This window comes from Carya illinoinensis, chromosome 3 (genome assembly GCF_018687715.1).
Source record: "Carya illinoinensis cultivar Pawnee chromosome 3, C.illinoinensisPawnee_v1, whole genome shotgun sequence".
NCBI classification, from domain to species: Eukaryota; Viridiplantae; Streptophyta; class Magnoliopsida; order Fagales; family Juglandaceae; genus Carya; species Carya illinoinensis.
In genome coordinates this window covers 22,059,781-22,074,819 of record NC_056754.1, presented here as the reverse complement: position 1 = coordinate 22,074,819, position 15,039 = coordinate 22,059,781, and the positions used below count along the sequence as shown (strand labels likewise).

General features: G+C 36.5%; 1 protein-coding gene across 2 annotated transcripts; it reads left to right on the top strand.

Moving 5' to 3' along the window:
- Window positions 1–4,419: 4,419 nt before the first annotated feature.
- On the top strand, window positions 4,420–12,007 carry LOC122303809 (NEDD8-activating enzyme E1 regulatory subunit AXR1). Of its 2 annotated transcripts, none has more exons than XM_043115773.1 (15): window positions 4,420–4,569; window positions 5,006–5,178; window positions 5,273–5,436; window positions 5,869–5,979; window positions 6,580–6,659; window positions 6,790–6,940; window positions 7,047–7,140; window positions 7,675–7,763; window positions 9,184–9,257; window positions 9,353–9,515; window positions 9,834–9,919; window positions 11,003–11,086; window positions 11,182–11,362; window positions 11,455–11,572; window positions 11,663–12,007. In XM_043115773.1, exons 1-14 carry the CDS (start codon window positions 4,532–4,534, stop codon window positions 11,536–11,538), a joined length of 1,572 nt encoding a protein of 523 aa, XP_042971707.1. In that variant the 5' UTR covers window positions 4,420–4,531; the 3' UTR covers window positions 11,539–11,572; window positions 11,663–12,007. The 2 variants fall into 2 exon arrangements, with proteins under 2 accessions (XP_042971707.1, XP_042971706.1); XM_043115772.1 differs by having other exon boundaries at window positions 11,000–11,086.
- The last annotated feature ends 3,032 nt before the right edge of the window (window positions 12,008–15,039 follow it).

The following is a 15,039-nucleotide window of genomic DNA, read 5'->3' as shown; positions in this document are numbered from 1 at the left end:
ACTTCGAGGTAGGGGGCGTTGGAATCGTGGTGGCTTCACTCCTGCTTCCCGCAACAATGATCAGTCCACTCTTATCTGTCAGGTTTGTAGTAAACCAGGACATTCAGCTCGAAAATGTTATCATAGGTTTGATCTTTCTTATTAGGACTTTCCAAAAATAGCCAACAAACAGGCCTTGGTCGCTGCCAATAATGGCAATTGGGATACTGAGTGGCATGCTGATACGGGTGCCACTCATCATGTCACCAACGATGTTGCCCATCTGAACCTCAGAAATGATGATTACAATGGTACATATCATGTTCAAGTGGGAAATGGTCAAGGTTTGCACATCTCTAAAACTGGATCCACTGAGCTTTCTACTCCTACTTCTACTTTTGTTCTTAATCAAGTCCTTCTTGTTCCCGAGATCCAAAAAAATTTACTATCTGTACAACAATTTTGTGTTGACAATAATGTTTATTTCGAATTTCATGATCAATTCTTTCTTGTGAAGGATTACTCGGGGAAGGTCCTTCATCGAGGACATCTTAGTGATGGTCTTTATCGTTTCTCATCCACCTCAAGCTGTCCACAGGTTCTCTCAACTGTACGTGTCTCTTTTCGTGAGTGGCATTGTCGACTTGGACATGCATCAGCCCCTGTTGTCAACAAAATCCTTTCCAGCATTAACTTTCCAGTAGCGAGAAATAAGAAGCTCTCTGTGTGTCCTGAATGTCAAATGGCCAAAAGCCATGATTTGCCTTTTAAATCTTCTACATTTGTTTCTTCACATCCATTAGACTTAATTTTTAGTGATGTATGGGGACCAGCATCTGTGGTTTCCACCACTGGTGCCAAGTATTATGTAAGTTTTCTTGATGATTTTTCTAAATTTGTTTGGCTATTTCCAATCAAATTCAAATCTGATGTTGAATCAATTTTTCTTCAGTTTCAAACTTATGTTGAAAAACACTTTGAAAGGAAAATAAAAGCCATTCAGTCTGATTGGGGTGGTGAATTTCGACGCTTGAACACTTATTTCAAACAAAATGGTATTAATCATCGCTTAGCATGTCTATACACACATCAACAAAATGGCTCAATTGAGCGTAAACATCGACATATTGTCGAAGTTGGTCTAAGCCTGCTAGCACACTCACATTTGCCAATGCTATACTGGGAGGATGCTTTTCAAACAGCTACATATGTCATTAATCGACTACCTACACCTATTTTAAAGCAAAAATCTCCTTATGAAATACTATATAATTGTGAGCCAGACTTTTCTTTTATGCGTGTTTTTGGCTGCGCATGTTGGCCTAACATGAGACCTTACAATAGGAACAAAATCAGTTTTCGCTCAAAAACATGCATATTCATTGGCTATAGTCTTTGTCATCAAGGATACAAGTGCCTCGATCTCTCCACTGGTAAGGTTTATGTTTCTAGGCATGTAGTTTTTGATGAAACTTTTTTTCCTTACATCAAAAACACAAATTCGAATTTCTCTGCTGAGCAATCAGTTTCTCTTCCTCCAAATCTCAATGTTTCACCTCCAACGAGTCCAATAGAATTGCAAACTGAACCTATTCCTGCAAACACACAGTCTGCACCTGTTTGACTCTTCCTGCAGGAACAGATGAGGAGATATCTGCACAACATACTGCTACAGAATTTCAAACAAATACATTTGACATCACAGTGTCTCCTTTCGATATGCCATCTGACCCTTGCAGCCGTGCCTCCACTCTTGTATCAAATAGTCATCCTATGACAACACGGTCGAAGAATAATATTCACAAACCTCGGCAACCATCTGATGGCTGTATTAAGTATCCACTACCTCGAGCTCTGCTAGCAGAAAGTAATAGTACAGCTCAAGAACCTACTTCCTATACTGAGGCATCCAAGTCTGCTCATTGGCGAGAAGCAATGAATAAAGAGTTTAATGCTTTGCTGCAAAATGGTACTTGGTCTTTGGTTTTACCTTTAGCTGATGTCAATATTGTGGGCTGTCGTTGGGTATATAAAATTAAAAGAAAAGCAAATGGAACTATTGAGCGTTATAAAGCTCGACTAGTCGCCAAAGGCTTCCATCAGCAGGAAGGAATTGATTTTTCTGAAACATTTAGCCCAGTTATAAAACATGCTACTATTCGGTTGGTTATTTCAATTGCAGTGTCTTATGGTTGGCCTATACAGCAACTAGATGTGCAAAATGCATTTTTGCATGGTGATCTTCAAGAAGACGTTTTTATGACTCAACCATTGGGCTATACTCATCCTCAGTTTCCCAATCATGTCTGTAAGCTCCATAAATCACTCTATGGTTTGCGTCAAGCTCCAAGAGCTTGGTTTTCTAAACTATCAGACAAGCTCAAGTCTTTGCATTTATGTGAAAGCAAAGCTGATACTTCCCTTTTTGTTCTCAAAACAAAAACATTTGTTGTTTATGTTCTAATCTATGTTGACGATATCTTGATAACTGGTTCTACTTCAGCGGCAATCAGCACTGTCATTAACTGCTTACAGGAAGCATTTGCTGTCAAAGACTTGGGCTCTCTTAATTTCTTCCTTGGTGTAGAGGCACTTCGATGTTCTGCAGGTCTTTACCTAACTCAGCGCAAATATATAGTTGATTTACTCAAGCGGAGTAACATGGATAAGGCTAAACCATGTAGCAGTCCATGGCCTCTACTTGTCATCTTACTTCCACAGATGGTTTCCCTTGTCGTGATGCAAGTTTTTATAGGAGTATTGTGGGTAGCTTGCAATATCTTGCATTTACAAGGCCTGATTTGGCCTTTGCAGTTCACAAAGTAAGTAAATTCATGCATAAACCTCTTGATTCCCACTGGCAAGTAGTCAAGCGAATACTTCGCTACCTTAAGTATTCGGTTTCTACAAGTCTATTATTCACTAAAGCTGCAGATTTACGGTTACAAGCATATTCTGATTCGGATTGGGCAGCTGATAGAGATGATCGACGTTCCGTGGGTGCTTATTGCATTTATTTAGGACCAAATTTGGTATCCTGGAGCTGCAAACAGCAGCCTACAGTGGCTCGTAGCAGCACTGATGCTGAATATAAATCATTGGCAAACACTTCGGCAGAACTAATATGGATTAAATCAGTTCTATCTGAACTTAGAGTTCCTATACAACAAGCCCCTGTTCTTTGGTGTAACAATATAGGCGCAACTTATCTCACATCAAATCCAATGTTTCATGCAAGAACAAAACACATAGAGATTGATTTTCACTTTGTTAGAGATCAAGTTTGCAGCAAACAATTGGTAGTTCAGTTTATTTCCAGTCGTGATCAATTGGCAGATGCACTTACAAAACCACTACCACCAAACAAATTCAGAGCAGTTCAACACAATCTGAATGTTCGTGATCTTCCCTCCAGATTGAGGGGGCGTGTAGAGGATCAAGTATTTACAGCCAAAATTACAGCTGAAGATCAGGAGGATCAATCCTGATATTACTGGAAATTATATAGTCAAAGGAAGTGCTGAGATTATAGCTGAAGTTTAGGAGGATAAAGATGAGGAGATACGATCCTGAGATATTTGAATTGTACAGCTGTATAGTTTTGAATTTGAGAGTTTTCAAATGTTTCTTAAAAATAGGAAATCTGTTGTAATCACTTTTATATATACTGCTTGTACGCTACAAGCAGAATATTCAGAAATAAGAAAACTCTTTCAAATATTCTTTCTATCTATTTTTTTACAAACCCAAACACAATCGTGTGAACCGTTGCTAACCACCCAAACTCAGTGGAGAGATCGAGAGCGTGCTAACCATTGTCGAAACGTGAATGGAAAGAAGATGTACGGAGAGAAAAAGAGTAATTTCCCCTCCTTGATATTAGATCGCTCTCTCTTATTTTTTGATTGTTATCTCACCCTCAGTCTCAAAGTTGAGCAGGTTCAAAACTTACCGTGTTTGTAACCCCGCATTCTATTGGGCTCAATCAATGTCTCACTCGCCCACCAACGATCATCAAGTACACAACAAAAGGGATAGAAAGAAATGATGATCTCCATATTCTATAGTTTCATACACGAAATTAAATGTCCTCTCCATGTTACATTACACAAGATTGCATTTAGTCACATCCCATGTTTACCCATTACACATTAAATATCTACATAAAATGCAATTACAATGCTTTGAAAAAGGAATATATAATCGAAACACAGATTATTTAAAATAATTATATTTGCAATCCTTTTTATTGACAAACTATAGCCTACTACATTAGTTAGTATAAAATAAATATATTATAATTATTCTAGGATATATTTTTAAGTAGCAGAAATCAATTATTTATTGGTTTAAAAAATATAGTTAAGCTTGTACAAAATTCAAATAGAGAAGTAAAAATAAAAAGATGTCATACGAAACGACGCCGTTTGCAAAAAGGTCCAGTGACTATATTCTATGATCTCTGGTACCCTTTCTCTCCGTCCATAGTCATGCCAAGTTGCCAACACACACTGCGTAGGTACCAAGCGAAATTGAAGAGCAGCAGACAGCAATGGCTGAACCCAAAACCAAATACGATCGCCAGCTCAGGTACCGTATCTTCCTTCTCGATAATTTCTTCCGTCTCCATCTTTTTCCTAAAATTTCTCTCTCTCTCTCTCTCTCTCTCTCTCTCTCTCAGAGTTACGTTTAATTCCTCGTAAATTATTTTTCAAAAAAACCGTTTCCCCAGAGAAAATTCATATATTCTGTAAAAATTTACTGCAATTCGCTCTGAGTTAGCCTTTTGTTTTTTTTTATAGCTCTTTCCTTTATTCCACTTTGTTATTAATTTTTTTTTTAATTATATAATTTTTAGTTAAATTTAAATCCATTTTTATTTCTTTCTTATGGTTGATGTATGACCAAAAGAATATATAAAATAACAAAAAATGAACTCAGAAGTGTTGTGTGCAATTTTTGTCTCCTTTATTTTGAGATTATTACTGTGAGAAACTCGATTTACTGAAGCTGAAAGAAATTTTAGGATTTGGGGTGAACAAGGACAGGCAGCCCTTGAGAAAGCTAGTATATGCTTACTCAATTGCGGTCCAACTGGTTCTGAGACACTAAAGAATCTTGTTCTTGGTGGGGTTGGAAGCATCACTGTAATTGATGGATCCAAGGTTGACGTTGGGGACCTTGGAAATAATTTTATGGGTATGTATGAATGTGTTCTATGTGTGATACTATATTTACCAGCTGCCTTCTTAAGTTAACCGTGTTTTCTTGTTATTCGCTATGATGATGGTAGTGGATGAATCTAGTGTTGGGCAGTCGAAGGCAAAATGTGTATGTGCATTTCTTCAAGAGCTAAATGATGCTGTTAAGGCCAAGTTTATAGAAGAGTATCCGGAGTCGTTAATTGAGACCAATCCCTCGTTTTTTTCCCAGTTTACATTGGTAATAGCTACTCAGGTATGGAAGCTAATGTTTACCTACTTTTCCACCGTGAAGATGACATAGTTCAAGTAGGGCACATTGCTTTACATACTATGGATCTTTTTGCAATCCACGTTTTGCAAATAAGCCATCATTTGCTTTTTATTTGAATAAATTAGACAATTTATGTTTTGTTATATGTAGGATGTAGATGAACTTTTATATGTGCAAAAAATAATAGAAAATTAAGAAAAGAAAAAGAAAAATTGAGTGTCCAAGGTGGCTTGTAATTGTGGTTGTGTTGCACCCAGATTTTTTATAACATTTGTGTGGGTTGTACCTCATTGAGAAATTGGATGGCCGCGGCCTTCTGAATGCATAATCTAGTTTCCATGTTTTGTCAAATTTTCTGTTTCATCATGTTAGCTTCAATAAATATGATTTGAGTCTTCATACTTCCACTTTCAGCTAGGGGAAGGCTCGATGCTAAAGCTCGATAGAATCTGTAGGGAGGCAAATGTAATGTTGATCTTTGCTCGCTCCTATGGCCTTACTGGTTTTGTCCGAATCAGTGTGAAGGTAATCTTCTTTAACTTTATTAGGTTGCACTTGGGTGCTAAGGTGATCTCAAATGATCTGAGTTGATTTGTGAATAGTAGTGTTTGTGGGTCCCATTGAAATTTGTTGGAATGTATGAAGTAGGTTGAGATATGCTTAAACTTTTATGGGAAGTTGAAAAAGTAGTGTGTTCCATCAATGATCAGTTTGAGATAGGTTGAGATGGGTTTCACACCCAGACATAGCCTTATTGTTCTCCCGAAGGGATAACCTGGACACAGGAAGGATGATCAATAGGGTTTCCCTTAAGCACAGATCTAGCTTAACGCCTCTCTGTTGAATCATCAGCAGCACTCCTTTGACTATTAACTTGTTATCTAAAAAATGAAGAACCTCTAGAACTTTGCATACAATTTCCGTGAGGTAGGGACTACAGTTTGTAAAAATTTATTTACTTTTTGATAATTAATGGAAGAATTAATTGGGGAATGCCAAAGGCATAGGCCAACTTCACAGGAGTTAGTCAAAATTTATCGGAAGGCTTATACCAAAATAGTATCACATGTAGAAATTTAGCTGTATAAAAACAGTGCTATATCCAATTTTTTCTTTTGGTGGTAGGAACATACAATTGTTGAGTCAAAGCCTGACCATTTTCTGGATGATCTCCGGTTGAATAATCCATGGCCCGAGCTCAGGAGGTACATATTTTGTTTCCCTTTGCTTGGCTATTGCATGTTGTCTAATGTATGTCAGTGTCTGGTCTGGGACACTTTTCAGCCCTATATTTGGTCCTGAAAGCATGCACCTCGTGTTCCATATACATGATAGGTTTGCAGAAAGCATTGATTTAGATGTGCAAGATACTGTCGCCCATAAGCATACACCATATGTGGTCATTCTTGTCAAGATGGCAGATAAATGGGCCAAAAGCCATGGTGGTAGCCTTCCATCAACCAGGGAAGAGAAAAAAGAGTTCAAGGTTTACCTGTTTCCTTCATAGCTTTTATGTTGGCAGCTTTATTTTATTGATCATTTGTTAAATTTCTTTCGGGTAAAGTGATATATATGGGTCTTGGCCATTTTAGGACCTTCTTAAAGCCAGTATGGTTGCAGTGGACGAAGATAACTATAGAGAAGCTATTGAGGCCTCGTTTAAGGTCTTTGCTCCTCGAGGAATTAGTAAGTAACTAAGCATATAATATTCATAATCATAGGTGCTGATTTTTCTTGATGTTATGATGAAAATAAGCTACATACTCATGTTAGTAGGATTAAATTCCCTTCTCAGCGTTTGTTTTGTAGCACTTATTTTACATATCTAACATAAAGTCTCAGACCTATCATCATTAAAAAAGAAATGCATAGAGAGTTCATTCAGGTGCATGGTTGACAAGATGGTTGGTATGTTAGGTATCCGGTATTTCACTTTCTACCATATTGGGATAGAGTTGGATTAAATACCCTTCTCAGCATTTGCTTTGTAGCACGTATTTTACATATCTAACATAAAGTCTCAGATCTATCATCATTAAAAAAGAAATGCATAGAGAGTTGATTCAGGTGCATGGTTGACAAGATGGTTGGTATGTTAGGTATCCAGTATTTCACTTTCTACCATTTTGGGATAGAGTTGAGATTGGCATGAGTCACCTTCCTCCAATATGCCTAGTTGAAACAAGCACTTATTTTTTTTCCTCATTTTGTGCATCTCAGGTTCAGAATTGCAACAGATTCTTAATGATAACCGTGCTGAAGTTGATTCTAATTCATCGGATTTTTGGGTGATGGTGGCTGCTCTGAAGGTTTGTGACTCCAAGCAGCATTTTTGACTTATGTTATTGGTTCTCTTTACTTGGATCTGATCTGATACCGAATTCATTAGTGTTTATTTGTTAGAAGTACTGACATGTCTCTGCAAAGAGGCATTTGGAATAAGTTTCTGAGTTGACGGACAAGGTTTTGGTACACCCTGGAGAATTAGTCTCTAATCAATTATATTGTGGAAATTTCCAAGAAAGTCGGCTTTTGAGTCAACCACCTTTTTTTACATTGCTCAATCAATAAACATCAATATCAATGTGATTCGGGAGCCTTGTTGTGGTCTGTCTGTTCGGAAACCACTGACAACTGATGTTGATGTGATCTAAAATTTGAACAGCCAACACCAGTCAGTTCAGCCATGGGAAACCACCAGCAACCAACCCCAGGATGTTGGTAGACACTTGCATGATCACATTTTATATAATTTTTTGTCAAAAAATTGAAAAGAAAAAGTCCGGACCGAAATACCCCAATTAGACTGACCGGACTGAACCAAAACGGACCGGCCCAAAGTTCTTATTGGTCTGAACTTTTGGTGGACTGAAAAAATGGGTACGGTCTGAAATTCTCCTCCGAGACTGATTGGACCAGACCACACCGCTTACACCCCTAATCTCAATTTAACAAAACCACATGAGAGTTGCCAATAACCGTGGAACCCCAAATTATCATCAGTTGACAAGACTTCTGTTGGAAATCGATTTTTTCTTACAGATCCCCACCCGATTAATGTTGGAAATCAACAGTTTTCCATTGGATGGGTCAGGGCAGGTCAAAAGGGCAGGTTTTCTCCTGTCCTAGAGTTGTTGGATTCCGAGGAGCAGATGTGGAAAGTGTCTAGTTGTCATGTGTCCATTGGAAATCAACAGTTCTCCATTGGATGGGTCAGGGCAGGTCAAAAGGGCAGGTTTTCTCCTGTCCTAGAGTTGTTGGATTCCAAGGAGCAGATGTGGAAAGTGTCTAGTTGTCATGTGTCCCTTTGGAAGGATTGAAATAGGATCTTAATTTCTCTCTTAATCTAAAGCTTTAACCCCTTACTGTCATATTTATCATTACCCCTTTCCTCTTCTCTCTTGATGCAAACATACACACCTGCCCTCAAATACAACACATACCATACATATATGTATGTTGTATTAGAATTGACTGATTTCATGCTTTTTAACTTTTTTGTGTAGTACCCTATTTCCTCTCATATGTTCTATGTACTTTGGTGCCCTATAAAGTTCTCTCTGGATGGGGGATGTGGGTCTACCCGGTTATAAGTTTCCGTGCCATTTCTGAAAACTTAACATTGCTATTTTATTTTTGTTATGGTGTATCATTAATTAAAGTTTTATTTTTGTTAGAGGCGTTCATTAATTTAAGTTGAATAATGGTGTACTTTTCCTCACTTTTCAGGAATTCATAGCAAATGAAGGTAGTGGCGAGGCACCTCTTGAGGGATCAATACCTGATATGACATCTTCTACCGAGTCAGTGGCTTAAATCCTTAATCTCTCCAAAATTATCTTTTTTTTTAAAAAAAAAATAGCTTGTTGAGACGAGCTCTCCATCAACTATCTTGTAGGCTTTATGTAAATCTGCAGAACATTTTCCAAGCAAAGGCTGAGGCTGATTGTCTTGTTATTGAGCAACGAGTTAGATATATTCTGAAGAAAATTGGTAAAGATCCAAATAGCATCTCAAAGACAACCTTAAAAAGCTTCTGTAGAAATGCAAGAAAACTAAGAGTAAGTCTGGAGCTATAGCCTTCTCCCCCCACTTTTGTTGTACTTTTTGTACTTATAATCACCTTTTGTCCGATACAATGTTCTAATCACTTTTTGTCTCATCATTCCTCTACATGCAATACTTACATGTGTTCATTTTAATTTAGCTAATGACCTTTTTTAAGTACATCTTTATTTATACTGTTTTTGACAAGCATCTTTACTTGGTACTGATATCTCAAATAGATGTAAATGTCTCATTGATCAAGCATAGCTTATACTTGCTTATCGTTTTTGCCTTGGTTGCCTTCTATAAGATATTGATTGTTTACCTTGTAGGTTTGCAGGTATCGCTCCGTTGAAGAGGAATTTAATTCTCCGATTTTATCAGAGTTACAGAAGTATCTGACAGATGAAGATTACAGGTGTCTTTGAATATATTGTTTATGCTTTCAGATAATATTTGAAAGTTCAATGATTTATTAATTATGCATCTTTGATCATCTCTGTACTTCATGCACAGTATGAGAGTGTGAGACCTTGTGCCTTTGAGACGGTTTCTCTCGTACAAAGTCTGTGGGGATGCTTGGGGAATGAGATGGGATGAGAATTTTGTACATAATAATAAAATTGTTTGTGAATAGTAGTGAATGGTTTGAGTTAAAATCCTTTATTGGGTTTTGGAAATGGAGAGAGAAAAAGTTGAATAAAAATATTATAAAGTTAAAATATTATTAGAATATAGTTTTTTAATATAATTTTTGTTTTAAAATTTGAAAAAGTTGTATTATTTGAAGTATTTTTTTTGGAAGTTTGGGAAAATTGTAACAATTAAGTAATGATTAGATGAAAAAGTTGAAGATTTGAAATTGAAAAGTATTTGTGTTTGAGTGATGCTTGAGAATGAAATTATGAGAATTTTGAGATGGGATTCCATTCCCAAACAAGCCCTAAAGCTTTTGAGCAGCAAGAGTGAACATGGATTCTTTAGGCATTACCTTTGCCAATAAAATAAAATATTATAGAAAAAGAGTACAGTTGAGAATAATGATGAAAGCCCAGTAACAAAGTTGTGTGCAATCAATAGAAAATTAGGAAATTATGCTTTATTTTTTTTTATCCAATTTAATTGGTGTTTCAGAATACTTTTACCGATTGTATTCTTGATTATTGAGAGCAGCTGATGTGACCCTATTGATATAAAACGCTTGGTTGGGATTGATCGGTGTAGACTGTCTATTGCCTGATTCCTTGATTCTATGTTGCCTTTGATTGTGTTTGGTATACAACTGCAGCTTGTGGATTTTTGATCTTCTGCACTAATTTAGTTTTACACCCTAGAACGTAACTATTGTCTTTTCTCTTTGGGTGCAAGTTTTTCCGATATAAGACAAAGTAAAAAATACATATACCTGATGCACAACCAAATTTGAAACAGAAAGAACAAAGTTATGTATTTACAGAGCTCCTTGTCCTTACAGCCTATTTTCTTGTTATATGAATAGCAGTGTAGCTGTTGGGTTCTACATTTTGCTTCGAGCCGTCGATCGTTTTGCTGCTAATTACAACAGTTTCCCTGGACAGTTTCATGGGTAACACCTAGATCTGATAATACCATGTCTTTCTAACAGATCTTCCTAGTTTTAAGTCTACCTTTCCTGGCTAAGTCTATTGTTAATGTCCACAGAGGGATGGATGAGGACATTTCCCGATTGAAGACTACTGCTGTTGGCCTCCTTAGTGACTTAGGTTGCAATGGCTCAACCTTGACAGAGGACCTTATCAATGAGATGTGCCGATTTGGTGCTTCACAGCTCCACGCGGTTGCTGCCTTCATTGGAGGAATTGCATCACAAGAAGTTATCAAGGTTTTCTTTCTTGTCCTATTTCAAAATTCTTTTCCTCTGATGTTACCCTCAATCAACTCTTACCTGATGACATGTCACTATATTTTTTACAGCTCATAACACGACAATTCGTACCCATGTCTGGGACTTTCATCTTCAATGGCATTGATCACAAGTCACAATTGTTGTACTTGTAGTAGTTCTGGGGCTGAAATGGCTTTGAAATGACTGGTCTATTCTCATCTTCCCTTGGCTGAAATTATGTTGCAATTGTAGTCCCAGTAATAGTTTACTCGGCAGCTCTGTAATTTTTGCTTGCAGATGCCCCTCCCTTGCCAGTAGTGGAGCAGAAACTTATCCGTCCGAGCAGCTTTGTTAACCATCTTATATATGGGCTATTTTGAAAGGAAGCAATGTTCACTGTGATCGGAGGCATGGTCCACTGGCTTGATGTAGTTTTCATGATATGGAGATTTTGTGACTGGATTGCTGTTTGTGGAGGTGAATGAGAGACAGAATGAGATTATAAAAGGTACATTAATTTAAAAGGAACTTTTCAGCCTCTCACCTTATATTGTCTATGAAATAGATGGTCGTTACCCCGACATTTTTGTATAATTTTATTTTTAGAGCCGTTTCCCCAACATTAAAGAATAGCTTATTTCACTCCATTTGTTTGACGCAATATTCTACCCACCGAAGGTACTCCAACATTCAGGTGCTTATTAGCAAAAAAAAAAAAAAAAAAAAAAAAAAGGGGGAAAAAAAAAAAGGGAAAGAAAAGAAAGAAGGTGAAGGCGTTGGTCTTGTTGCTATACTCATCTAGATTTAAGGTTTGAAGTCTTGGGTGGAAGCTTGATGATTTACTTAATCTGTACGTGTGATGTGGGTACGTTACACGGTCTAGTGTTTTAATCAAGTAAAAGTGGAAGTGTTTCATGCCCCTGATCAAAGTAGGTTCAACCATTAGAACCTCTACCTGACCTAACAACTTTGTGATGGCCAAAAGAGCAAACGAGCAAAAATGAGTAGATAAATTGTCTTTTATTTTTTATTTTTTTGGTTATGTTAAAAGATGAAATAAGTAAAAACTTGAAATAATCAAATCCCTCTGTGAGAGAGAGAGAGAGAGAGAGAGAGAGAGAGAGAAGTTCAGCTCCTAAAGGTGTAGTTTGACTCATCTTTCACTTAATTAAATTTTGATGAAGCTTTGAGTTGTGGGTCTCCAACTCTGCATGTGACGGCATTCTTCTTCTTCTTCTTCTAAGGAAGAGGAATGAATTGACGATAAGAGTTATGTGGAGAGTGCCATTCAATGTTGAATAGAATATATTTGTAACAATATCCTTTACACGAATATGTTCCCTAAATTTTCAAGAAACTTTATACGATTGTAATTTGTATTTATTATTTTGCAAACTAGTAGTTCACCAGTGCAATCCTAATATGAATTTGACCCTTTTTTTTTATTATTATTATTTTTTTGAATGAGTACTACTTTATCCATAAAAAATTATAAAAAATAATTTCATAAACTAACGTAACATTATCTTATTTGAGAGTACTGTTTGTAATATATAAAATATAGAGAAAAAGAGAACAAGTTAAATAAATAGGAAATGAGTACTGCAAGTGTCTCAAATATATACATTTCAAATTGAATAATATTTATTAAGATCACTTTTCCAATTAATTTAAACTAAGTATACTAATCTTATGGATATATAACATAAAACTGGATGATCAGCTGGAGAAAATTATGTATGCCGTTTTAAATACCTTTTGAAACGGCTAATTAAGGAAATCGTTGATAATTTTTGGCCCATCCAGTCTTTGACACTTTTGTCCTCAATTCGAGATATAATTTACACTTTGCATCCTTTATGATGGACAAAATATTGGTGATGTGACAGATCATTGCAAGTTATGTTTTAATAATGAACTATAATTCAGAAGAGCCAATGGCTCCCATTCACAAAGTATGTGAACAGAAATGCCAAACCACCGATAGCTCCGTGTCGATAGTGTGTTTTGGTGTCCTTTTTTTTATTTAATGATTAAAAAAATATTTTTAATAATATTGTAACTTCTTTAAAAATATTTAAAGATATTAAAAATTACGTGAAAAAAATAAAATAATAAAAAAGATGAAATACACTTATTTTGGGTCGCGACTCGATTGTTGTAGAGCCACTCATATGTGAAGGAAGATAGCCATCCAATCCATTTTTCTGAAATAAATATGTTACTTTAAAAAAAAAAAAAAATAGTACATTTTTTTATGAAATTCTTATAAAAGATTTATAAATGTTTGCCACGTGTTAGACTTGGAGCCATTAGATTAACTTTCGTCCATGAACGAAATAAAATAACTCAATAATCGACATGTCCCCAGTCCTTCGGGATCCAATGAATTTTAGTAACGATTTTCTTATTTTGTTGGAGGAGCTGTTCACTGATCCGGCCATGTAAAATTATAACTGCATCAACAATTATAATTTATACCATTTTGGGTATCCCTCTATTCATCTTCTTGTTTAGGTTTGTTGTGATGATGAAATGACATGTAATCCACTATTTCTACATGTATTATATGGTAGCAATCAATGTTGAACTTAGATACTCAAAATTAACTTGCTTGGTTACTCATTTGCGATGGCAACGAGCCCGTCTTTGTCCATGTCATGATCCTTTACCGAATTTTGGGCTACTCAAATTCCAATTAAGTGGTCAATGACACATGATTGGAATGTAGATCCGATGAATGCTTTCAACTTCTATGAAGGTAGATTGCAATTGGGCCTTTTTTTTATTTAATTTTATTTATAGAAAATAATTTTTTGACATTAATCTATAACCTCTACACAATAGACAGTAAAGGGGGGGTTTCTATCAGCAAGGTAATCTCAATGTCTCTTAGATGTATTGGGTTCATCGTGGACTCCACCCATGCACAGTATTCTTCGCAAATAATAGAATGTGTACCAAAGGCCAGCTCAAAGGCTTGAGAGGGAAAAGAAATTCATGGATGGAGATGGCTTCTGAAAGCAACATAATGGTCATGGTGTATGGGTTGTGGACAGCAGAGGAGTGAAGCAGGAGAAGATGGCCCTCATTTATGAGGGCTTGGTCTGTGGCCTGTGGGACATATTGGCCTTCCATGTGTCTGCTAATTAAATAATGGAGAATGGAAGGGACCGAGAATTGTCAAAAGTCTAACCAATTGATTCAAAATTTTTAGGACGCGTTGGATACTGAGTTGGTTAAACTTTTAACAGTTGAGATCATAATGCATGCAGTGATCCGAGTTTGCTTTGAAATGGTGATAGGACAGTACTGCAGTGATTTTAGGAGGATGAGAAAAGATAAGAATTCACATTTTGTGACACAATTCGATGGAAGAGGGAATTGAAGGGAACCTGGCAATTCTAGAGGTCTTTTGTATGGCATTGTTTTATATGTATCTGGGGTTACCTAGGAAATGGTACAAGAGCATGTGCAGCCATTCCTAATAATCTAGAATATCCAAACCCATGAATCTTCACACTTTACAGGTCGAAACTTTAAATTTTAGATAGGAGTTTTTAATGCTTAAAGAACGCTACCCAATGACACCTGTTCAATACACTACTCCCTGCTTCATTTAGATGAGACGAATGGTGAATCTCAAGGTCAAGTTCAAGTTCAATAGGCTTACA